This window comes from Sapajus apella, unplaced genomic scaffold (assembly GCF_009761245.1).
Source record: "Sapajus apella isolate SASKATOON/1434 unplaced genomic scaffold, GSC_monkey_1.0 scaffold6, whole genome shotgun sequence".
Lineage (NCBI taxonomy): Eukaryota > Metazoa > Chordata > Mammalia > Primates > Cebidae > Sapajus > Sapajus apella.
In genome coordinates this window covers 6,086,586-6,112,811 of record NW_022436946.1, presented here as the reverse complement: position 1 = coordinate 6,112,811, position 26,226 = coordinate 6,086,586, and the positions used below count along the sequence as shown (strand labels likewise).

The 26,226-nt window shown below is 41.8% G+C and overlaps 1 protein-coding gene across 2 annotated transcripts in view; it reads left to right on the top strand.

The window, feature by feature from the left end:
• Window positions 1–315: 315 nt before the first annotated feature.
• STX11 (syntaxin 11) overlaps window positions 316–26,226 on the top strand; it is a 50,107-nt gene continuing 24,196 nt past the window's right edge. The window contains exons 1-2 of one of the 2 annotated variants that reach the window (XM_032274539.1): window positions 316–953; window positions 1,676–1,864. In XM_032274539.1, the coding sequence (XP_032130430.1) occupies window positions 1,792–1,864 (73 nt within the window). In that variant the 5' untranslated portion in view covers window positions 316–953; window positions 1,676–1,791. Of the gene's footprint in view, window positions 954–1,675; window positions 1,865–12,901; window positions 13,068–26,226 lie in introns of those variants that run through there. The other variant, XM_032274540.1, reaches the window with a different exon arrangement.

The following is a 26,226-nucleotide window of genomic DNA, read 5'->3' as shown; positions in this document are numbered from 1 at the left end:
ATTATTATTATTATTTTGAGATGGGTCTCACTCTGTTGTTCAGGCTGGAGTTTGGTGGTGCAATCATGGCTCACCACAGCCTTGACCTCCCCGGGCTCAGGTGATCTCCTCCCACCTCAGCATCCCGAGTAGCTGAGACTACAGGCTTGCACTGTCACACCTGGCTAATTTTTGTTTTTTGTTTTCAGAAACAGGGTCTTGCTATGTTGCCCAAGCTGGCCTCAAACTCCTGGACTCAAGCGATCCACTTGTCTCAGCCTCCCAAAGTGTTAGGATTATAGGCGTAAACCACTGTTCCCAGTCTATTTTAATATTATTAACTTTATGTTTTTAATGTGCAGACTGGTTTGGATTTTATTGGTTTGCATTTTATTGTTTTTTAAAGTATCTATAGCCATAAGGAATTTATAGCTTGTTTATGTTTAAGTAATACTGTGTTTATATTACATTCAAGAAACACTGTGGTAGAAATAATTTGTCAACACTGGGTGCCGTTATTTTTTTTTTTTTTCTTGTAAAGGGAACCACCCATTAAGTTGCAGAGATGCTGTGCCAGGTCTTTGGAAGAAATAGATGTGAATAAATTATGTCCAGCACCCACATTTGCATTGTAATCAGTTATGAATTCCGGTTTGCATGGGGACTTTTGTAAATATTTCTTTGTGACTAGGAATAGAGTTGTGGCAAAAGTTCCTGTTTCATAATTCACCTTTCTTCATCACCAACCTGTAGAAAAATAGGATTTAAAGAAATCAGCTAGAGCAGCCCGCTTTCAACACCCTGAGTGATGCAAGGTCATGTTAGACCCTACCAAAGATTACTCCTCACCCTCGGGGCACAAAAGGAGAGGAGCGAAGGACTGAGAGGAACATTGTCAGCTTCTGCAAGGTCTTCTCAGCAAGATCATCATCCACAGAGGCACATATCTCCAGGAAAGACTGTCCTTTAAACCGGTGAGTTCACTGCTCAGACTTCAACCTGTTTACTCTGTCACTTTTTGTCAATTCATTTTTTTAGAGAAAGAATCGCTCTGTCGCCCAGAATAGAGTGCAGTGACATGATCTTGGCCAACTGCAACCTCCGCCTCCTGGGTTCCAGCAATTCTGCCTCAGACTCCAGAGTAGCTGGGACTACAGGCATGCACCACCACACCCGGTTAATTTTTGTATTTTTAGTAGAGATGGGGTTTTGCTGTGTTGGCCAGGCTGATCTCGAAATCCTGACTTCAAGTGATCTGCCCGCCTTGGCCTCCCAACGTGCTGGGATTACAGGCGTGAACCACTGCACCCAGCCCAATTCATCATTCGAAACATGCTTGTTGGCCAGGTGCAGTGGCTTACACCTTTAATCCCAGAACTTTGGGAGGCCAAGGCAGGTTGGCAGTTCGAGACCATCCTGACCAACATGGAGAAACCCCATTTCTACTAAAAATACAAAATTAGCTGGGCGTGGTGGTGCATGCCTGCAATCCCAGCTACTTGGGAGGCTGAGGCAGGAGAATCACTTGAACCCAGGAGGCAGAGGTTGTGATGAGCCAAGATCACAGCCATTGCATTCCAGCCTGGGCAACAAAAGTGAAACTCAGTCTCAAAAATAATAATAATAAATAGATAAAAAAAAGAAACCACGCTTGTTTTTTTGTGGTGCCAGTATTGTTCTTTCAAATTTTCTTCAGGGTCATGGATGGTTGCTAGCAGGCTGTGGTCCATGAACTCACAGAAACTGTAAGCCATCCGTGAAGAAGGAATGGGTCCATCTGAAGAGTACCAATGGGAAAAGTAAGACAAAGACATGGAGCAGCCACAAGGGGATGAGATGGATGAAGGGGAGGAAGAAGAGAAGAAAATCAGACCTCAGCCCCAAAGTAAGGCTTTTTGGTGTGGAAGTATAGAGTTTCTAAATACATGGCACAAATTCATCTGAATGAGCAGAACATGGCTGTACAAATGTTTAATGTATTTGTGAAAATTATACTTGTTGAAAATGAATTATTCACATTCAAAACCAATATTTCAAGGCTTGTGGCTAAACTATGATCTGTAAAAGCCATGGCTTATGTGTTACATTCTGGCTGTGCTTTTCTGTTTCACTTTTATCTGTTCTACAGACGAAGGCGATGGTGCAAAAAGGAGTTTACCAGAAATGAGTATTGAGTAACAGTCTCATCTTAAAATACTTTTGCAACTTGTTATGCAAAATCACAGTTGCAGAAAAATTGGTTTCCATCAAGAGCTATTAAGTGAATCAACTACACTATCTCTAGATCAGATTTTTTAAAAACCCATTCTCCTTCACAGAGAACTTTTGTTCTATTTGTATACATTAGAGCAACCAATACATATCAAACTTCAGGCCTCTTACAAGTAAATACATCAAAGAAAAGTTTTTACTTAATTGAAATTTGGATTAAAATAAATATTCAATAGTGTCAATTCAGGAATTGTAGGCAGGGACATAATTTAACAAATACCAAAACAATACAATATTTCACCACATGTTTTCTACCCCTATTGGTGTATCATGCTTGGAAAAAGAAATCATCTTAGCAAATAACAAGAAATTTGCTTTTCTATGAGAGTTATCTGTTGCATTCTTTTCTCTTTTTAGTATTTTTTCTAAAAATACTAAATAACAGGATTTTTTAAAATCCTGTTTAATAATAGGATTAAAAAAATCATTTGCTTTGGAAAGTCATTATTTTCAGGGTTTTTTGTTTTTGTTTTTGTTTTTTGAGACAAGGTCTCATTCCACTGCCCAGCCTGGAGTGCAGTGGTGCAATAATGGCTCACTGCAGCCTCGACTTACTGGGCTTAGGTGATTCTCCCACCTCAGCCTTCCAAGTAGCTGGGACTACAGAAACCAGCCATCACACCTGGCTAATTTCTTTGTATTTTTTATAGAAATGGGTGTTTGCCATGTTGCCCAAGCTAGCTTTGAACTTCTGAGCTCAAGCAATCTACCCGCTTTTGCCTCCCAAAGTGCTGGGATTACAGGCAAGAGCCACTGCACCCGGCCTTTGCTCTGGTCTCTAGCATTGTTCTTGAACTGTTAATGGTGAAGAACCTGAATTTTTGTGTGGGATACTAGTATTTGAATCTGAGGTTTTCTGGTTGCTGTTGCCTGGACAGTGGACAGGAGGCTATCAGGTTCAGTCTATTTCTCTCTTTTAAATAGGGTTGAATTGTGCACATCTTATAAATTTGTGATGAGAATTAAATAATATATGACAATGTGAACATAGTGCTTGGCACATTGTAACCAAACAATAGTATTGGTTACCTTTGATATTGGCATCGGCATTATTAGGTTTATATTTTTTAATGATCTGGTGTTTGCTAAAAACTGTACATTTCAAACAAGCTTCAAGGGACAGAAACTGTGTTCTCTGGTATATGAGTAATGATGACTTGTTTGCAGCACTGGGTCTTTTGCAGATTTCATCACATGTCTAAAAGTAATTTAAGATATGCTTATTATATACTGAAATATTTAAAACTTTAACTTATATATTGAAATATTTAAAACTTCATTAACCTGATTTTACTTTGTAAATTCTCATTTATGGGATAAAGAAAATGTGGTATATATACACAGTGGAATCTATTCAGCCATAAAAAGAATGAAACCATGTCATTTGCAGCAAAATGGATGGAACTGAAGATTACTATGTGAAGCACAATAAGCCAGACACAGACAAATTTCACAAATTCTTACTCATGGGAGCTTAAAAGTTATTTCATCAAGATAGAGAGTAGAATGGTAGATACCAGATGCTGGGAAGGTTGTGTGAGTGGAAAGGCAATGAAGAGTGTCTGGTCAAAGGGTACTAGAAACACAGTTGGATAAAAGAAGTAGGTTCTAATGTTCTATAGCAGTTCTGCTATTCTGTTCTTGCTAACTGTATGCTACAGTTAGCAACAATGTAGTGTATATTCCAAATTTGCTAAAATAGGGAACTTGAAATGTTCCCAACATGTGGAAATGATAAATACTCAAGGTGAGGGATACCCCAAATACCTGGATTTGATTCTTACACATTCTACGCATGCAACAAAATATCATGTGTATCCCATAAATATGTAAAATATTATGTACCAATTTAAAACACAAAAATTTCTCATTTATATGTTTCCATAAATTACATTTTATATAGAGAAGCTATATGCAAAAAGATTTGCCTGTGAATCTGGTAATATATTTCTAGTCTGCATGTACTGGAGAACAATTTATGTGACATACAGTCTGGTTTCTTCATAAAGCTAACAAGTGGATTGAAGTAATGATATAATATCACTAGGGAACATTTCTGTCAGGATTGTAGTTATAAAATTTTCAGAGATGGGATTTGGAGACTATGCTTTTGCTACTAATTAAGGATACTGTATTAATTAATGTCCCAAAGGGAAATGGATGGCATATTCAAATTAGGATAATTCAAGCATAGGTTTTAAATAAGTGGTCTATTATAAAGATATGGACAGGGTGGAGGGCAGCTGTGACTGAGAATCACGAGTAGGGAAAGGTATCTGAAACCAGGAAGGGAGAGAGAGACATGTAGAGGAGCTCACCTTAGAGAAACTGGGACATTTTTTTGAGGGACATATACATAATTCTATTTGGAATACATTTCCTGCTCGTTCCCTGCCCCTGCCCTCCTGCCAGAGCTTTCCTACTGGCAGGAAACCTATGGGGCACAGGCAGCTGTCAGAATAATCCATTCAGATCAGACTCCAAAGTCAGAGAACAGGTGGGAGGGAGGTGGAAAGTGGATCTGGAGGGGCAAAAGGAAATCTTTGCACACACGCTGATGCTATATAAATCTAGAATTTGTTCTCATTATTAAATTCACTGATGGTAACAGGTGTTTACAAATCAGAGTGGTAATTTTAAAAACATGCATTAGACAAGATCCTTATAAGAATTAAATTTTAAGCTATTTTTTAAATAATGGGGAAAAGACCCTAGCTTAAAATCTATGCTCTGTAAGAAAAAACATCTTTTCTAACCACCAACATATGAGAGCTAGAGAGATATTCCTAGGTCTTGTTATGTTTGGGTACCTCCCTCTAATAGGCTACATCAGGGCCCTCATCTCAGTGCTTACTTTGGCCAGTCATTAACTCATCTTTCAACAAATATTTATTGAGTGTTTTTAATGTGCTAGGTATTCTGTTAGGCTTTAGGTAAAAAGGAGTAAGTGAAATAGACATAATTCCTGCCTTCTTGAAACTTAGTAGGTGAGTTGAATGATATAGACAAAGCTTAAACCAGTTTTGTAAGTCTGCATTCATAGATGTAAAAAGAGCAACAGAAACATGACCACGGAGTATTCAAATACAATATTTAATCATGAAAATTAGAGAGTTCACAGAGCAGCCATTGGGGTACAAAGAAGCCACAGACTTTTTAGTAGCATATTTTCTCTCTCCTGAAAAAAAGATCTTAAATTTAAAGCTGGCCATTTCTGGAAAAGCTTATCCAAATGTTATTTGTAAGATGAGGCAGAGGTGCTACCAGAATCTAGAAAGTGCTGTTCAATATAGAAGCCAAATATTAATAACTGCCTGCAATAATGGAAATGTTCCATTCTGCATTTTCCAAAATAGTAGACACTAGTTATGGTGGCTATGAAGTACTTGAAATGTTGCTAATGTGGCTGAGGAACTGAATTTTACATTTTATTTAATTTTAATTAATTGAGATTGAATTAGCCACATGTGGCTAAAGTACAGTGAAAATCTAGAACAAAACATTCTAGCAGAGACTTGCTGAGCACAAGTTGCTTGATTTAACCTCATTTCCCTTTTTGACAGCATTAACAGCAGGGTCAATAATTTACTCAGACAATATCATGTGTCTTTCAGAGCATGAAATAGAAATCAAAGATAGCCTAAGAAAAATAAGTGTTGTCAAGGAGGTGGAGACATTGGAACTCTTTTGCAAATATAAATGTAAAATGGCACAGCTGTTGTGGAAAATGGTGTGATAAATTTATAAAAAATTAAACGTAGAATTACCATATGACCCAGCAATTCCATTTCTGGTTATACCCCCCCCCCCAAAAAAAAATGAAAGCAGAGACACAAAGAGATATTTGTACACTTATGTGCATAGCAGCATTAATTACAATAGTCACAGGGTGAACGTAACCAAAGTGTCCATTGACAGGTGAATGGATAAACAAAATCTGGTCTATACATACAATGAGATATTACTCGACCTTGAAAAGGAAGGAAATTGTGACACATGCTACATACAGCATGGAGAAATATGAAAGACATAATGCCAAGTGAAATATGCCAGTCACAGAAGGAGAAATATCGTATGATTCCACTTATCTGAGGTACTTAGAGCAGTCAAATTCATTGAGGCAGAAAGTAAAATGGTTGAATCTAGCAATTTCATTACTGGGTATATATCCAAAGGAAATGAAATCAGTGTGATGAGATTTCTGCATGTCCATGGTCATTGCAGCATTTCACAGTAGCCAAGATACAGAATAAATATAAGGGTTCAATAGTGGCTGAATGGATAAAGAGATGTGGTATATATACACAATGGGGTACTTTCAGCCTTATAAAAGAAGGAAATCTTGTCTTTGTGACAACAGGAATGAACCTGGAGGACATTATGTTAAGCAAAATAAACCAGACACAGAAAAACAAATACCACATTACGACACTTATGTGTGGAATCTAAAAACGCTGAACTCATAGAAGTAGAAGGAGAATGGTGGTTATCAAAGACTGAGTTAGAGAGATGTTAGTAAAGAAAAAAAAAGTAGAATGGTGGTTGCTAAAGGTGAGTGGAGGAGAGACCAGGGAGTTAGTGTTTAATGGGTGCAAAGTTTTAGTTGGGAGGATAAAAACGTTCGGGATGATGGTGATGGTTACACCACAGTGTGAGTGTATCTGTATTTAATGCCACTGTACACTTTACACTGTACACTCTATGTTGTAAACATTTTATCACAACAATACAAGAAGTTTAGACACGTTCTCTGTTGTCAAAGAGTTATCAAACTAGTATGAAAAAGAGAAATGGTAGCTGGTGGTTATTACATGGTCATTACATGGTGCAGGGATTTGGAATGACCGTTTGACTGACGTCCATGGAGGAGTTGCACCTCAGAAGGATGGCTGCCACAGAGGACCTTCCAACCCTGGCATTCAGTGGTTTTATGAGCTCTGTAAATTAGGAATGACAGTAGCATGCAGGATGATGGCCGCGGCTGACAGATCTCCATGCAACAGCCACACACCCCCTCCCAGTGCCTGGCTCTGCTTTATCTCAGCCTCACCCTAAGGATCTTATCAGCCATCATCTCTGAAAAACTCCAGACTGGAGGGGAGAGCCAAAGGTCTCCAGAGAAATTTATAAAACAAGAATAACCTAGGGATTCAGCCGGGTGTGGGCAGATCAATTGTGGAAGGGAATTCAGATTGGTCCTGCTCTAAACCCTGTCATCAACATCTGCATCCCGTCAAAATCCCAGTCTCAAACATCTCACTCCGATATCCATCTTGCTTTTGTTTTTAATTTTTAATTTTTTTGAAATGGAGTCTCGTTCTATGGCCCAGACTGCAGTGCAGTGGTGCAATCTTGGCTCACTGCAAACTTCACCTCCTGGGTTCAAGCGATTCTCCTGCCTCAGCCTCCCAAGTAGCTGGGATTACAGGCACCTGCCACCACACCCAGTGAATTTTTGTATTTTTAGTGGAGACAGGTTTTTTGCCATGTTGGTCAGATTGGTCTTAAATGCCTGACCTCAGGTGATCCACCCACCTTGGCCTCCCAAAGTTCTGGGATTACAGGCATGAGCCACCTCACCTGGTCCCAACTATTTTGCAGTATTTTTCCACTGAATCTCTCTAACCCCTAACTGTGACCATTTCTTGATCCCCTGGAAATTCCAATCCATTGGCCCCCTAACACCTTTTCTCTTCTCCTCAACACAGTCATTCACGTCCTCTCTTCTCCCCCCGCCTGGCTTAGATGCCATGGTCGTTCACTGTCATCATTCTCTTGCATAAACCCCCAACCCCCTTGTTGTTCTCTCCTCCTTCATATTTACCTGGCAACTCCATACTTTGCTTACATCTAACCTTCTGCCTAGTTTTATCTGTACCCAAGTAGGTAAATGAAGCTGGCAAGAACACACAGCTACACCTACTAGCCTCGCTTTATATTCATGAGCTCTGACCTCAAATGGGCTCTTCCTGCTCCCCAACAACCCAGCTGTATTTTCCAAGTCTGTTGACTTTCTCACTGTTCTAGATGACTTCATATTTCTCCTCTCTCCCCAAACTTCCTCCATACTCCTCACTCTTAGCAGACGACCTTGCTTTGTATTTCATCGATAAAATATCTTATTCCTTCCACATTTACCAGCATCTCTGCCATACTTTCCGAGTAGCTAAGACAACAGGCATGCACCATCAAACCCAGCTTATTCTTTGATTTTCTGTAAAGATGAGATCTCCCTATGTTGCCCAGGTTGGTCTCCAACTCCCAGGCTCAAGTGATCCTCCTACCTTGGCCTCCCAAAGTGCTGGGTTTACAGGGGCAAGCTACCATGCTCAGCTATTAACATTTGAATCCATGAGGAAGACTGCCTGAAAAAGTAAATTGTGGTTGGGGAGGGAGGGGAAGATTGCCGGGGATTAAGAGTGGCGTTTGGACACCTTCAGTTTGGAGTTGTTCTCTCCTGTTACCGGGGTGAACTCTTTCTTCTATTTAACCCCAAATTTCCATTTGTGCATTGAATCGCACACCTGCTCATCTATGTACTCAAGAACATTGCTCCAGCACATAACCCATTTCTCTCCCGTATCATCCCTCTTACCTTTCCGTTTGGGTCATACCTGTGAGCTACAAACATGTGTAGCTTCTACTTTAAAAAAAAAACTGCTTTGACTATATGGTTCCTTCCAGGTTCTATTCCATTGCTTTGTCTTCATCTGCCATTTTTATTCTTTCTGGGGTCACCCCAAACAGGCTTTGGTCATCCCACCACTAAAACTCTTCTTACCAAGTTCACCATTGACCTCTCTGACCTCACCACAAGCCCATTGCTCAGTTTTCAGTCCTAATTTTACACATTGCATTTGACAGTTAATCATTCTTTCTTGCAACATTCTTTTCATTTGACTTCTGGAACATGTTCTCCCTTGGTTTATCTATCTCAGAAATCAGACCTTCTCAATCTCTTTTTTTTATTCTTTATCTTCTTAACCTCTGAACTTTGGAGCACACCAGGACTCAGACTTCAGATATCCCCATTCTGTCTGCACACCATCTATATGCTAAAGACCTCCAGATATATACCACCATCCCAGACTCACCTAACCAACTGCCTTCGTGACAGCTTGACAACTCCAAACTGAAGGAGTCCAAAATGCTACTCTTAATCCCCAGCAATCTTCCCCTTTCCCCCCCATCCACAATTTGCTTTTTCAGGAAGTCTTTCCCATGGATTCAAAGGTTAATCTCAGCTGAGCATGGTAGCTGACGCCTGTTAACCCAGAACTTTGGGAGGCCAAGGTGGGAGGATCACTTGAGCCGAGTGTGGTAGTGCCTGCCTGTAGTCCAAGCTCCTCAGGGGGCTGAGGCAGGAGGATCACTTGAGCAGGGGAGGTCAAGGTTGCAGGGAGCCATAATCATGCCACTGCATTGCAGCCTGGGCAACAGAATGAGACCCTGCCTCAAAAAAAAAAAATTAAAAATGTTATCAGCAAGCACTCTCATAGACACACCCCGAATAATGTTTTACCAAATAAAATTTGACACATCAAATTAACCATCACAGCTTCCTAACTCGTTGGCCTGTTTTAATCTTTGTCCTTTAATCTATCCTCAAAAAAATGGTGGATTAAAAAAACAACCAGCCACATCATTTAGCTTCTCTGCTAAACATTCTTCAGTCTTCCTATCTCAATTAATGTAAAAAAAATTTTTTTGAGACAGAGTCTCAGTCTGTCACCAGACTGGAGTGCAGTGGTGCGCTCTTGGCTCGCTGCAACCTCTGCCTCCCAAGTTTAAGTGACTCTCCTGCCTCAGCCTCCTGAGTAGCTGGGATTATAGGCATGCACCACCACACCCAGTGAATGTTTGTATTTTTAGTAGAGACGGGGTTTCAGTATGTTGGCCAGGCTGGTCTCGAACTCCTGACCTTGTGATCTGCCGACTTCAGTCTCCCAAAGTGCTGGGATTACAGGCGTGAGCCACTGTGCCCAGGATTCGATGTAAAATTTAAAGACTATCATGACTACCAATGCCGTACATGCTCTATTCCCCACTCCTAGCCCAGCCGCCATCACTCTTACTGAACTCTGTTTTGCCCGCCCTGATATTTCTCCCAGAAGCCAAGCATGCTCCTGCCTCGGGGCCTTTACATCCACTGATCCCTAAGCTTGAAATGATCTTAATCCCAATGGCTGCATTTGCAATGTACATATTTTTAAAAACACCTCATCCCTCTTATCTTACTCTCTTTTATAATAAACTGTATTTTTTTTCTTTTTCTTTTCTTTTCTTTTTTTCTTTTTTTTTTTTTTGTTTTTTTTGTTTTTATTTTGAGATGGAGAGTCTTGCTCTGTTGTCCAGGCTGGAGTGCAGTAGCACGATCTCGGCTCACTGCAACCTCTGCCTCCCGGGTTCAAGTAATTCTCTGCCTCGGCCTTTTGAGTAGCTGGGATTACAGGCATCCATTACCACGCCTAGGTAATTTTTTTGTATTTTCAGTAGAGATGGGTTTCACCATATTGGCCAGGCTGGTCTTGAACTCCTGACCTCGTGATCCACTCGCCTCGGCCTCTCAAAGTGCTGGGATTACAGGCGTGAGCCACCTTGCCCAGCAAATAAACTGCATCTTTTAGAACAGTTTTAGATTTACAAAAAAATTGCAAAGGTAGTACAGAATTGCCGTAAATTCCATTTCAGATTTTTCTATGATTAGCATCTTACATTACATTCCTCACAACTAATTAATCAACCTTGATTCTTATTACTAATGAAAGTCCTTACTTTATTTAGATTTCCTTAGCTTTTCCCCAAGTCCTTTTTCTGTCCCAGAATCCCATCCAGGATGCCACATGACATTTAGTTTTCACATCCTCCTTAGCTTCTTCTAGGCTGCGGCGGTTTTTCAGACTTCCCTTATTTTTATTTTTAATTTTTGTAGAGACAGCGTCTCGCTATGTTGGCCAGGCCAGGTCTTGAACTCCTGGCCTTAAGCAATCCTCTCGCTTCAGCCTCCCACAGTGCTGGGATTACAGGTGTGAACCACCATGTCTGGACTGTACTTTCCTTACTTTTGATAACCTGACAACTTCGAGGAATATGGTCAGGTATTTTGCAGGATGTCCCGCTATTGAAATTTGTTTGGTATTTTTCTCACTATGAGACAGTGGTTATGGGTTTTGGGGAGGAAGATCACAGAGGTAATAGGCCACATTCATCACATTGTATTAACTACATGTCATCAATATAATTCATGATTGTTGACGTTGACTTGGAACATCTGGCTGGTGTAGTGTCTGTCAGCTTTCTCCATTGTAAAGCTACTCTTCTCCTCTTTCCATATTGTACTATTTTGGAGGAAGTCGCTGTGCACAGCCTAGGGTAGATGATCTACATAAATTATTTGGAATTATTCTGTGTGGGAGATTTGTCTCCTCTCTGCTTTTTATTTATTTATTCAATTATTTCTTTATATCCGTGTAGACTCATGGATATTTTTTACTTTGGCTTTTAATCCAATAAGACTTTGTTTAGTTTACTTCGTTGCTCAAATGGTTCCATCTTTGGCAACTGGGAGCTCTTTCAGGTAGTTCCTGTGTTTAAACATTCTCCCATCAAGGCAGAATTCGTTTTTTATTTTTATTTTTCCTTCTCATTCTTTTGCCCAGGCTGAGGCGCAGTGGCAGGATCTAGGCTCACTGCATCCTTGACCTCCTGGGCTCAAGTCATCCTCCCACCTTAGCCTCGCGAGTAGCTGGGACCACAGAGGCACGCCACCACGCTCAGCTAATTTTTGTATTTTTTGTAGAGATGGGTTTTCACCATATTGTTCAGACTGGTCTCGAACTCCTGGGCTCAAGTGATCCTCCCATCTCAGCCTCCCAAAATGCTAGGATTACGGGCGTGAGCCACCGCGCCCGGCCCAATTTCCTTTTTTGAATATCACTTATTTACTTTTCAGCCTCAGCTCTGTTTTTCAAGGTGCTTACCACCACCTGGCACAATCCACACTTTCTGTTTACCTCTCCCCATTAAAGTGCCGGGACCTGGAGGCGGGGGAAGGGTCTTGGCAGTATTTTTGAGAGTGGTGGTATCCTGGGCACACAAGGGGACGCTCAGTTGATATCCAGGGAATGATGAGCCCGGCGGGTTCTGAGGCCGATTGGAGAGGGGTTGGCCGCAGGGTTCTGGGAAGGCGGTGCTCGGCCGCTGTGTGACCTCAGGCTCCTTGCCCGCCTCCTGGAGGGTCCAGCAGGTGCAGGACCTGCCGCAGCCTCGGCAGCCACGCCCACGCTCAGAGACCGCTTCCACTGTCCTCGCCGCGGAAACGCACCGGACGGCAAATGTCATCAGCGCAGCGGGGATTCCCTGGGAAAGTCCACCGCGCTCCCGGCCCTGAGAACCAGAGGATGAGCGGAGGAAGTGCCTCTGGCTGCAAACTTCCCACTCCCCGCGCGGGTCCGCTCCGCCCGCGGGAACTCCCCGAGGCGCATGGGAGGTGCTGGAGCGCGTTCCCGAGCGCAGGGACTCCGGGCGGGGCGGGAACCTGCGCTCTGCGAGCCGCCGCGCCCCGGCGCTGTCATCCCGGGGCGGGGCCATGTCCCCAGCTGTGGTCTCTTACTAAGCAGCGAGGGCAGAGCCGGCGGCGCCCAGATGCGGCCGCGGCGGCGCGGAGCTCGGGCTGCAGTGAAGGAGCCCAACCTCGGCCGCAGGGGGCGCGGGAGCCGCCAAGAGTCGCGCAACAGGTTTTCTTCCCCAACGCGGCGCCCACGGGGGACGAGCGCCAGGCCGGGAGAGGGGCTTCTCGGTTCGAACTCTCGCTCCGGGTACTGGTTTGTTTTTCTCTCCCTGAGCCCCCCATTTCTCTTCCTATTCCAGGTGCGCGGAGAGTGCGGGGAGGTGGGCGGGCCGGGGCGGGGACAGTGTCTGGGCTCCGCATCCGCCGCGGGGCCTCAGTGGGTTTTGGTGCAGGGCCTCACGCCGCCTCTGGGCACCTTCGAGAACACAGCATTGGATTTCTCATATAAAGCGGAATGATTTTTTTTTTTTTTGAATTATTTTTAATTTCAGAGGCCAAGGGACTGAGGATTTAGCGCTTCATAGGAATTATTTTAGGGATACCCGTTGGTAGGCTGCCTTTATAAAGCGTCCACCCAAGACTACTTTTAAGTTGAAAGGCTGAAGTGTTTCTTTGTTATCACCTCTTCGTTTCCTATTAGGGTGACTGTGTCAAAAACACCAGAATGGGTACTTCTTGACTTGAACTTGACACTGTCACCCAGAAGCCGGAGAAATTGATAGAGCCTTGGAGCAGTCCCTTCGAAGCCCACATAAGACTTTGTTTTAGAAAAATGGAGAGGAGAGGTAGTGGCAATCCTGCGAGAACCACGCTGTCCGAGAGGGAATTCTGCCTTTTTCTAGACTCCGCTGACACCAGCTGAGATCTGTATTACTTCCTGTGGTTCTCACGCACTTGTTTCAGCCGTTTCTCAGCAAAGGGAGGAGTTGTTATTTACGGGTATCCAAAAATGAGTCACACGGCTGCTCTCTTAATTGTGAGACTTTGTTAATGAACTTTTGAAAAGCGAGGCTTGCTCTGTCTGTATTTAAAATGAGGTTCTAGATGTGAAATGCCTGCCCTGCTAACCTGGGGCAGTGGTATGGTAAGTGACGATTAAGTTTTCAGTTTCCTAAGGCGCCTGATGTTACAACATGCCAGTAAAGGTCACTGGGCTGATCTAAGATAACCATTAAAATCATGTGCTTTGCCGCAGAAGCCCAAGGGAAAATTAATTTCAGTATCTAGTGACCATTTTGCTATCATTTTCACTGCGTGGTAGAAATGTATCATTTAATGTGGTGACTGTAACTAACTCTCTAAAATCAAAATATTTCTGACAGTTTGTATCTACTAAATTGATGCTAAAACCACATGACGATTTTTGAAGCGGGTAGGTCCCAGCAGGAGCAGAGAAATTTAAAAGTTGAAACTCACAGGTGCCATTGTAGTGGGCAGCAGCGCTTAGGCAGGGTCTGCACACGCTCTCAACATGATAGAGAAGGGAGAACCATCTCTACTGGAGCTGAGTTGAGCTGAGTTCAGCCCCAAACAACAGTTACCAGGCACCTTCTCTGTGCCAGCCTCTTCTCTGAACCTTGCTTGTACAACCAGGAATAAAAGGATCCTGCTGACAACCTGCTAGGGTAAATCTACACCCAGAGGGAAGTTTCTGTCCCAATATAACTCAGTAAGCTGGGTCCCAGTGATTTAAAAATTAAACAACCAGTTATCACCCCTAGATAATTACAGCCACCTTTAGTTAATAGTGTGACTTTTAGGAAATAGTGTGACTAAATAATAGTTTATTTAAATACGCTGGAAAATCCATTATAATGAGATAGGTGCTAGGGTACATCTATGCCCAGAGTGAAGTTTCCGTGCCAATGTGACTGATGTTTCTGCAGATCTGGGATTTGGAATGGACTGGGTCATGGCTGGAAAAGCGAGGAAGCTTTTGAGTTTACTCATTTACTTGTCTTTGTAGGCAGCCTATTCTTCATTTGATACATGATTTAAAAATATATGAATTAGAAAGGTATGGTTTTTAAAGCACTTGAATGAACCATATTTCATATTATTTAATAACCATGTAAAACTGAACTCAGCTGATTATCACCCCTGGACAATTGCAGTCACCTTTAGTTAATAGCATGACTTTTAGGAAATAGTATGACTAATGAATAGGTTGTTTTGTTTTGTTTTGAGACAGAGCCTCACTCTGTTGCCCAGGCTGGAGTGCAGTGGCGCAATCTTGGCTCGCTGGAATCTCCACCTCCTGCCTTCAAGCAATTCTCATGCTTCAGCTTCCCAAGTAGCTGGGACTATAGGCACCCACCACAACACCCGGCTAGTTTTTGTATTTTTAGTAGAGTCAAGGTTTTGCCCTGTTGGCCCAGCTGGTCTCAAACTCCTGACCACAGGTGAGCTGCTCACCTTGACCTCCCAAAGCACTGGGATTGCAGGTGTGAGCCACGATGCCCTGCCTAATAGTTTATAAACTTATAACACTATATTGAGGCAAGTTTTTGATCATTGTTTTTGTAGTTCAAATCAATGTTTTTAGCACATTATAACCATATGAGCCCAAATGAATAAATCTACTGTATCACAGTTTACTGTTGCAATTGAAATCTGCTGAGATGCTTTTAGACTTGATGCCCATGTATCAAGGTTCCCAAGTTTCCCCAGTTTGCTAAGATACCCAACTAGTAAAGGCAACCATGCTAAATTTGAGACAAATTTACCTTAATTTCCAAACTTTATTCCTCCTTCAAGACCCCTAAGGTTACTTTTCCTATGAGGAAGACAGAGTGGAGTATATTATTCAGCATTGTACTCCCTGAATTTGGCCCAGGCTTGACTCATGATAAGTGTAAGAAAGTGATGAATTTATTGATTTCATCCATAAATTTTATTGAAGTTTTATTTCATCATTTATTGATGAAATATGAACCTTCATGTAGGAGGATGAATTGTCAGGCAGATGAAAGGTTAGGTGGCCCAGCAGAAGGAAAAGCACACATAGAGAAGTGAAACAGCACTGGACAGTCGGGAAACTCCAGCCTGTTTAGTGACAGCACAGAGCAAGGGCTGGGGAGACAGGAAGGGCCAGATCACAAAGGCCAATGAGCTATGTGGGACCTGAGGGTTTATAGTACTGAGTACTGAGGCCTTTGAACAAGTGAATGATACTGTCAGGTATGTGTTTGAAAAAACAATAGCAAAACTTAGAATTTTATAAATCTTAGATTAGAGGAGAGTGACATTGACCTTAGAGAGACACAGCGGAGACTACTGTAATATTGGAGATGGGACATGAAAGAAAGCCTGAATCAGGCAGTGACAGTGCAGACTGGAAGAGAGGGAAGGAGCTGGTAGACGTTTAATAGGTGGAACCCAGTCGGGTGTGTATTTAGAAGTGGGCAGTGAGGAGGTGGGAGGAGTTAAGATGACTCCCACATTTCTAACTAATGACTAGGATAAGAATATCCTCCTCAGTGGAAAATAGGTTTGGGCTAAAGAATGGCGAGAAGCTCACACCATACTTGGCACATAATCAGTGCTCATTAAGATTTTTCAAAGGAATGCTAGTCATGGCTAAAATGTATCGCATGCTTATTATGGGCCAGGTACTATCCTACGCTCACTATGTGCATTAAGCCTTTTACTCCTCAGTACAATCCTGTGAGGTAGGTACTCAAATTAACTGCTTTGACTGGAGAAGAAAGTGCAGTGTTAGTAATTGACAGAGCCAGAAATGGATCCCAAACACTTGGTTCCAGAGCTTGCATTCTGAAGCACTCTGCTGTGGTGTGCTGTCTTGATGAATGAATCAATAAGGTTTTGGACATTCTGGTAAACTCAGGTTGAAGTCACTCTCCTGCCTGTGACAATTCTTCCTTATCCAAGAATGTCCTTGATGCATACAATGGGCCCTCAGTGCCCCTAATGTGCTACATGACATCCCACCCCCCACCACCTTCACTCCAAGAAATACCTGATTCATCTAGGAAGAAAGCTGGAATAATCAAACACTTTTTTATCCTAGGAGTTTAAACATTTTAATGGAGACTCACAGTGTCTGTAGGTTCCAAGTGCTTCAGTCATTGTGTCTGCAGAGCTGCCTTGGTTACCATCCTTCCTAAACACTGAATATTCAGCTTTTCATATTTCTCAGATGCACTCAATGTTTTGTCGCTAAGATCTGCCATAGAAGCAGAGAGGCTGGGAGGCGTTAATCTACTGAGCAGGGTCCAGTGGTGGAAAAATCACTAAAAAATGCAGGCAGGTACATAACAACTCCAGATTTTACATTCCTAACTTGTGATGTGCCTTCTGAATCCTGTTTTGTTCTAGTTTACCCTGAAGATGTGCCTTACTTACTCTAACTTCCAGAATCTTATTAAGTGAGCCTGGCCCTGCTGTGTCTCCTGTCCTCTTGACTTTAGCTTGGCAAAATAATTCAGGTATCTTGCATTCAGAGCTTGCTTTCTATATGGGGCACCTGGGTAGATTTCTTTGGTCTCAACAGCGGTATTTTGACCAACAACCCTGTCCACTGCTCCCCACTGACCCCCAAAAATGATCCCAACTCTTAACTGTTTTCATTGGATTGAAAACCTACACTGACTTGGATTAATATCCTGATTTTTGTTCAACAATCAGGGACTAAGAATTGATCTAGGAAGAAACCTGGAATAATCAGACCTTTTCTCCTGGGAATTTACATTTTAATGGAGACATTCAGAGGTTCCCAGAGCTTAAGCCATTGTGTCCACAAAGCTGCCACTGTCATCTTTTCCTCAGAGACCTCTACTTTGGGCCATGTAAGGTTTAAAACGCCCAATGAATGTTATACCCAAACTGAGTCAGCAAACTCACTTATTGAAGCTTTAAAATGTTCAAATGTCCATTTTGGAAGGCTGAGGCAGGAGGCCTGCTTGAGCCTGGGGGCGGTGGCAGGGGTGGGGAGAATGTTCAAATGTCTAAAACTTGGTTTTAAAATATTTTATCCACACATGAATTAAATGTTTTGCTCAGCATTTCTTCAGATTGATTGGGAAATCAGCATATTTATAGTTGCCCATGAGATGAGAGTGACGTGAAGCCTTGCAGGGTGATAGAGCCCACATGTCTACCCCTTGGTCTGAGCTTTTAGGTGACTGCCTATAGTTCATTCATTGCTCAGATCATAAGAAAGGGAAGGGTTTGGCTAATATTTCATGTGGATTTGTCTTGCCTGTCCGATTTGGCTGTGGTTTCCCTGAGAGCAGAGAATAGCTACAGCTAGGGGCTCTGATATGCCATCTCTAAGGCTCCTCCCAGTTCTAACAACCATTCTGTGACTTTTACTAATAATGAAACCATCTATCAGAGTAAGTCATTTGTTGGCCCCTCCTTCTGAGTTTATGGATGCCAGATATTATTTGTGTATTTCATTCTACTTCTTTGTAAGGCTCAGTAATTTGGTAATTTTTAGAATGATTTAGAGTTTTAGAATTGGTAATTTTCAGTTACCCTTCTTGAGCTAATTACATGCGTTTTGAAATTTAATTTGTGTTCTTTTCTTTCTTTTCAGTGGACAGGACATCAAAATAATCCAGAAAATACTATGTCTTCTAGAAAAGTATTTTCCCTTTTGTATGCTTGTTTTATTTGTTTCCCTGTTCAAAGATGTAAAGAGATATTCCACTACTCCTTGCATAGCTTACTGGGTAATAATATCAATTTCACCTTTTCATAATAGTGGAAATTGCTCGTTTTTGTCTTTATATGGAAACGGTAAACTAATAGTTCTGTCTTGGGTTTCAGTTTCAGGACTGCAGTAATGTGCCTCTCTTTTCATGGTTGTTTTTCCAATTTTCTATTGTCTACTTAGTTATGTTGATTAGTGACCCAAATCTGTTGATCTGAGAAAAGTAGGACGCGTGTCTTAGCTAAATTCTGTAATAATGCTACATTTCCCACCTCCGCCTCCCCCCTTCCTTGATTACTTCATGGTAAACCAACATATGATGATGTTTAGCTGATAACATTATTTAGCTGTTTATTGTTTATGAAGTACTGTCATATATGTTATATATATTAATTCTCATAACAGCCAGAGGAATGGAAATAATCAGGATTGTTGTTGCCATTGCCATTATCCACATTTTATAGATAAGGAGGGAAATACTTGGAGAGATTAAGCGACCACCCAGGATTGCCTGAGGTTAAGGGCAGAGGCCTGCTACCTTATGCTGTCAGGACTTGACCGAAAGGGGCAAGTTCAGTGTCTCAAGTCAAGTTCCCAGGAAACAGACCCGGAGACTCTAAAATTTACATACAGAAGGTTTTTACTGGGACAACACACAGTAGGAGAGAGGGAAGCAAGATTTCACAGAGGGAGAAACTGAACTGTGGGGTGTACACAACAGCGGCCTCCACAGTGAGGAACTTAGAAGCTGGGATTCTTCTTGTTCAGAATTGTTCTACCTCCTGAGGCAAGAGGCTCAGCATTCACACTCAAATCAACTAATCATTGGATGCAGCAACCTTTAGTCTAGAGCAATTTCTGGGACTGGGGACCTTCAGCAGCCAACCTCCCTAGTACCTGGGAGACCAAAAGGGGATGTGGATACCACATCACTTACTGCACTTCTGTCCAAGAGAGCATTCTCCTCTGTAGTGGCCTTGCTTGTGTCTGTCTGGCCGAGACCATCACCATGCAGAGTGGAGCCCAGAAAGTTGTCGTTTTTGCCCAAGGTCCTTAAGGATTTTAGAATAGCTGACCAGAGAGCAAGAAGACAAAGTAGACTTAATCCTAGGAAGATTAGGAGCAGAAGAGCCAGGGAGAGTAGGCAGTGACGAGGGCAGTAGCGGTGTCTAACAAAGAAGGCTAAACTCTGGTACCCATGGTACCAAACAAGCATGGCTGTCCAGACCCAGAACAAACGCATAACACACGCTGGTCCTTGCTGTAATTCTAGGCTTTAGCATTGTTAAATGTTCAATTTTGTGATATTAGGGTTCCTCTCTCTCTCTCACTCTCTCTTTTAAGCCCTTGAAAAGTCCTCAAACCAGTCCAGAGAATCTCTGTGTGTAGTCTGTAGAGTATAACCTTGAGAATTACCAAGGATAATTCAGTACAAAAACCAAGGAAAAAAAATAAGAGAGACATAAAAGTCCAGGGCCCTGTCCTAGATCCACTGGAACAGAATCTAGGGGTGGAACTAATGAATTGACATTTTCAACACATTTTCCTTGGATGATTTCGATACATGCTATAGTTTGAGAACCATCGCCCTAAACTCATGCCTTTCATGGTGGCCAATTATATTGGGATTTTTCAGATTATCCAGAAGTCATGGGAACCATGGGGCAGCAGAGAAGCACTGGAGCCTTAGTTCCAGCAGGCCTGGTATAGTGAGAATCATCCCTTGTTTTCCATTTAAATTCCTGATGTGGCCAACAGACAGCACAGCCCAAATTCCTTTGCTGGCTTCTGACCAAGATTGCAAGAGGGAGAGAAGTGTCTCTGGCTTGGCCTTATGCTATCTTAGATAGCAAAGTAAGAGATGCCAGATTTTTTGAATAGTTGCAGATGAGGGAGGGGAATCAGTGAACTTAGAGGAATCGGTCAACTTTCTAGGAGAGTCAGAAGGTTTCAGGAAATCTTATGCCAGAGAAAGCTTTGAGGTGCTATCTTAAAACTTTAATGACCATCTAATAGGATCAGAGATAACTTTCAGGGGAATTTTTTTGTTTGTTTGTTTTTGTTTTTGTTTTTGTTTTGAGATAGTCTCACTCTGTTACCCAGGCTGGAGTGCAGTGGCATGATCTTGGCTCACTGCAACCTCTGCCTCCCGAGGTCAAGCAGTTCTCCTGCCTCAGCCTCCCAAGTAGCTGAGATTACAGGCACGTGTCACCATGGCCGGCTATATTTTTAGTAAAGATGGGGTTTCACGATATTGGTCAGGCTGGTCTCGAACTTCTGACCTCAGGTGGTCCGCCCGCCTTGGCCTCCAAAAGTGCTGGGATTACAGGCATGAGCCATCGTTCCTGGCCAGGAATGTTAAGCAATCATAAATGTAGGATAACATATTATCTGATTTACTGACATCAGCAATAATTTTTCTTCAAAGGGAAAAGTACTTTTAAGCCTACCAATTTTGAATCAGGTCATTGCAGTCTATAAGAGTCACCTAAAGAATAATCAAACTTCTAGCACACTTTGATGTGTCTTATTTACTCCTAGAACACCACACTGATGCGGTTCCTACACTTTCCGTAGTTCCCTTCTCCCTACTCAGCTAACTCCTGTTAAACCATTTAGGATCAGCTCAGACACCACCTGCCCTCCTCTTTGCCCAGATTGACTTCTCAAAGTATTCCCGCAGATCCCTCTGTTATGGCATTTATTATCATTATTCTATCAGCCTATAATAGCAAGAACAATCTTTTTCATTTTTGTGTACAAGAGACCTAGCCTCATCAAAAATGAGTGAAAAAATAACGATTCTGGTGAGCATATTTATTCCACAATGATTTATCGAGGCTTTCCTATATGTTGGGTGCTCTGGAGTACATGGTGCAGACACAACAGGTACAGCTCCTGGCCCCATGAAGCTTTGGGCAACCAGAGAAGATAAATAACAATTGAATATGTTATCAAACAATTAGCGATAAAATACAGTGAGTACTAGAAAAAGAGAAGTGAAATTATAGAGCTGGAAACCCAGCCTAGTCAAGGTCAGAGAAAGTGTCCCATTTTCCTGAAATATAATTTAAATCAAAATGGAAGTTATGGGGCTGGCTTTGGTTACAAGAGACTACTTTTTTTTTTTTGAGACCAGGCTGGAGTGCAGTGGCATGATCTCGGCTCACTGCAACTTCCGCCTCCCGGGTTCAAGTGATTCTCCTGCCTCAGCCTCCTGAGTATCTGGGACTACAGGTACGTGCCACCATGCCCCGCTAATTTTTTGTATTTTTAATAGAGACGGGGTTTCACCATGTTGGCCAGGATGGTCTCAATCTCCTGACCTCATGATCCACTCATCTCGGCCTCCCAAAGTGCTGGGATTACAGGCATGAGCCACCGCGCAGCCAAGAGACTACTTTTTGACAAAGGAAGATCTTTTGGTTGAGCTAGTTCAAAACTGACCAATCTTGTGTGTGTGTGTGTGTGTGTGTGTGTGTGTGTGTGTGTGTGTGTGTGAAAAAGAGAGTATGTGAAAAAGAGAGTAAAAGAAAACAACACTTTCATTTAATGAGGTAAAATAGGTAACAAGAAACAGATGGAAGTTTCTATGTGTCTCATTCAATGCACCATTGCTAGAAGTTAGTTTGTTAATATTTTAATATGTGATATACGGTGGAAGAAAATAAATGTAAAACTCTGAAAATCATGAACTTATATCACAGCCTTTTAAAAATTAATCTAGGTCGGGCACAGCGGCTCATGCCTCTAATCCCAGCGCTTTGGGAGGTCGAGGAGGGTGGATCATGAGGTCAGGAGATCGAGACCATCCTGGCAAACACGGTGAAACCCTATCTCTACTAAAAATACAAAAAAATAGCTGGGCATGGTGGCATGCACCTATAGTCCCAGCTACTCAAGAGGCAGAGGCAGGAGAATCCCTTGAACCTGGGTGGTGGAGGTTGTAGTGAGTCGAGATCATGCCACTGCACTTCAGCCTGAGTGACAGAGCAAGACTCTATCTCAAAAAAGAAAAAAAAAATTATTTTCAAGGATCTGATTACTATGGCCTAGGAGGGTGCTTGAGAGATGTGCTTGTTGGAGACTGTGGGTGAAGTGCATTGCCTCAAAAGTTCATTTCCACTGAGATTTCTCATCTTTCCAGGTCACTTTTGATGCCCTGGGTGAAAAGGCCACAACCCCAGCGTTGCAATTTGCAGCCTCCACCCAGCTTAGTGGCTCATGCTGGATTCTTTTTCTCCTTGTCTGGCCAGTTCTTGGTTTTTTGTTTTGTTTTGTTTTTTAAAGTAATTATTATTATTTTCAAGAGACAGAGTCTTGCTCTGTTGCCCAGGCTGGAGTGCAGCGACTAGATCTTGCCTCCCAGGTTCAAGCATTTCTCCTGCCTCAGCTTCCCAAGTAGCTGGGACTACAAGCATGCGCCACCACGCCCAGTTAATTTTTGTAGTTTTTAGTAGAGACAGGGTTTCACTATATGTTGGCCAGGCTGGTCTGGAACTCCTGACCTCAAGTGAACTTCACGCCTGCCTCGGCCTCCCAAAGTGCTGGAATTATAGGCGTGAGCCACTGTACCTGGCCTTTTTAAAAATTATTTTTATACCTGCTTATTTCTCCCCATAAATTGCAAGCTTAGGGTAAGGATTGAGACTCCTTGATTTTTAACTTTTGAGCCTTTGCAGCTCTTCTACTGCAATTTATTTACATTTATTATATTAAGTAAAGGACCTTAAGTTTCATATACAAGTTAACAGGCAAATCTTGGGTTGAAAAAGTAAATTGCTTCTCTAGTGAGAACCTATTTCTTGTTTAGCCTGACATCACAAACCAAATAGGCCAAGTGCTAACATGTGCATCTTTGACCTATGAACATCTACATTAAGTATGAAGAATACCAATCATTTGGCAGATTGCAAGGAGGGAGAGATTAATTCACCATAAATCAGCACTTACTAGATGTAGGTGGAGTTCTAAAATGCTCCGCCATGTCCCGTTTAAGTGGATAAACATATCCACACCATTCAGCATCTTGACCACACTGATGCCAAAAAAAATGGAACTAAAAATTATAGTGCAAGTGAAAATATAACTCAGGCTTGAAATATATGACTTCAAGTGAATGGATGTGTGAGGTCCTGTGATGACCATTTGCTGTGTATTTTCACATCTTTCCTCACCTCCTTTGGCATATTCCTTGGTTTTTCTCAAGTATAACTTTATTCATTTTCTCCTTTTTTGTCTTGCTTTTACCATAAATATTGTATAAAAGGAGCATATGGATGGAAAGGGAATAATTCTAGACATTTGTTCTTGCACTTTTTATTTTGTATAGGTTGAACTTGGTTCATTACTGAAGTGTAGGTCATCAGTTTAGCCACTGTGAATCCAGTTGAATACTTTATTAACTGTAAAAGAGCTCCGTTTTTATATTTTCATTAAGAATTTGAATTTTTAAATAAGAAGCGATGATGGTAAAATGGAGTATTTTGTCTTTTTGGAAGTGAACTCTTTAAAGGAGGAAACTTCTTCCTTAAGGAATCAAAATTCTAAGAGTCACCACATCTGTAAAGATTAACAGTCAGTAGAGGAAAATCCTCTTTAGTCAGCATATTTTTGGTGGTGCTAAATTGGAAAATTTCTTAATTTATTAACTGCCTTTTGCTGCAACTTCAAGTGCTATGGATAGTTAGCCCTTCTGTTGACAGCTAGACACCTGCAGCTACTACTGTTAACAGCAGCATAAACACAATAAATATTTTCATTCATAGGATGTTTTCTCTCTGAAATTCCTATTATTTGGAATTTGAATGTAAGGGACCTGGAATTCTAAGCTCATCTTTACTCTGTTATTTTTTCACCTCTTTTTTTCTTTCTTTCTCCTTTATAGAAAAGGATCTTCCATTTTTCTGCCTGTAAGATATAGGGCAGCGTGCTGGAAAGTAGGTGAAGGAGGAGGGTCTGAAGGTTCAACATTCCATGGGAAAACATTCACTGAATTCTTCTCTTTTCAGTTGGGTACCTCTACCGCAGTCTAGATTCTCCTTTACCCTGTTCACAGTCTAATCTGTTTATTCTTCTGTCAGGATGGAACAGAAGATGGAGGCACACCCACTTCTAACAAAATCTTCTGACCAAACCCAACTTGCTATTACCCCACCATCATCCCCTTTCCCGTAGGTACTTGGCCTTTTATTATGAGTTCTGAGTCTTTAGACGTTTATTTTATGGTGGAACTTCAGTTGCTTCTTGGACTTCTCCATTGTTCACTGACGATTTAACTTAAATTTTTTTTTTTAATTTTGTTATTATTATTATTTGTTTGAGACAGAGTCTTGCTCTGTTGTCCAGGCTGGAATGCAGTGGCATGATCTCAGCTCACTGCAACCTCTGTCTCCCGGGTTCAAGCGATTCCCTGCCTCAGCCTCCTAAGGAGCTGGGATTACAGGCACCTGCCACCACGCTTGGCTAACTTTTGTATTTTTTGGTAGAGACAGGGTTTCACCATCTTGGCCAGGCTGGTCTTGAACTCCTGACCTCACGATCCACCCACCACGGCCTCCCAAAGTGCTGGGATTACGGGTGTGAACCACCACACGCAGCTGGATTTAACTTTCTTAAATCTGCTGGCCAATTATCATTTTTCCATTTGCTTCATAATTACCAAAATTGTGTTACTGCTTTCTTCTCATTTGTTCTTTATCCTAGTTGGCTTATGCCTTTAGAAAGTTCATTTAGTGGAGTTTTGGAAGGGAGCACAAGTAATGTTCAATTTGCTATTTTATCCAGAATAGTGACAGCATCTTCAAAAATGCAAATATGTTTTCTGGATGGAGGAGTATGTTAAGCTGTTAGCACTTACAAGCAGATATATTCATCAGAAAGTTGTTTACTGCCTTAAAACATAGAGGGTGGACTGTAGGCATGGGATGTTTAGATGGGCAAGTTTCAATTTAGATAGGGCATGGGAAAGGGCGAGGGACATCTCTGGTTGATGGGCATCTCCAGAAGGAAGGCAGGATAAGGGGGCACAGCACGGTGGAGTTTCTATAGGCCAAGACAGGCTAAGAGCCGTAAGTAAAAAATTACTGAACTATCATTTATACATTTTCTTGTTGATATTCGTAGAAAGCGTGTATGTTTACTGACATGAGTGACAACATAAGTATTATCTATGAAAATGCCTGCATTTGTTGAGAATTGATCCACTGTGTAAGCACCTTTTGAGGTCTTATTCTAGTTTGCTCAGTGCTGGGAGTCCCATGCAGGCTTATTTGACTCTGCATCCTTATTTAAACACTAAGCTACTCTTGGTGTCATGGTTGGCACCAATGATTGAAATTAATAAATGTATTGTAAATCCATAGAAAAGTGAAGATAAATTTCTCCCACCATCTTCATAGTTCTGTCTTTGTGTTGTAAGCCTCTGTCAGATAGTTGATAATGGGGAAGTTGCATAAGTCAGTTTTGGTTTCAGCTGTGTCTATATTTAAAATATCTCATCAGTCTTATCTTCTTTCAAATTTATAACATTTAAATTTATTTCTTTAAAACTGCTTTATGGGCTAGGCATCATGGCTTATGCCTGTAATCCCAGCACTTTGGGAGGCCAAGGCAGGAGGATTGCTTGAGTCCATGAGTTTGAGACTATCCTAGGCAACTGAGCGAAACCCCATGTCAACAAAAATGTTAAAACTTAGCCTATGGTGAGACCCCATCTCTACAATTATTT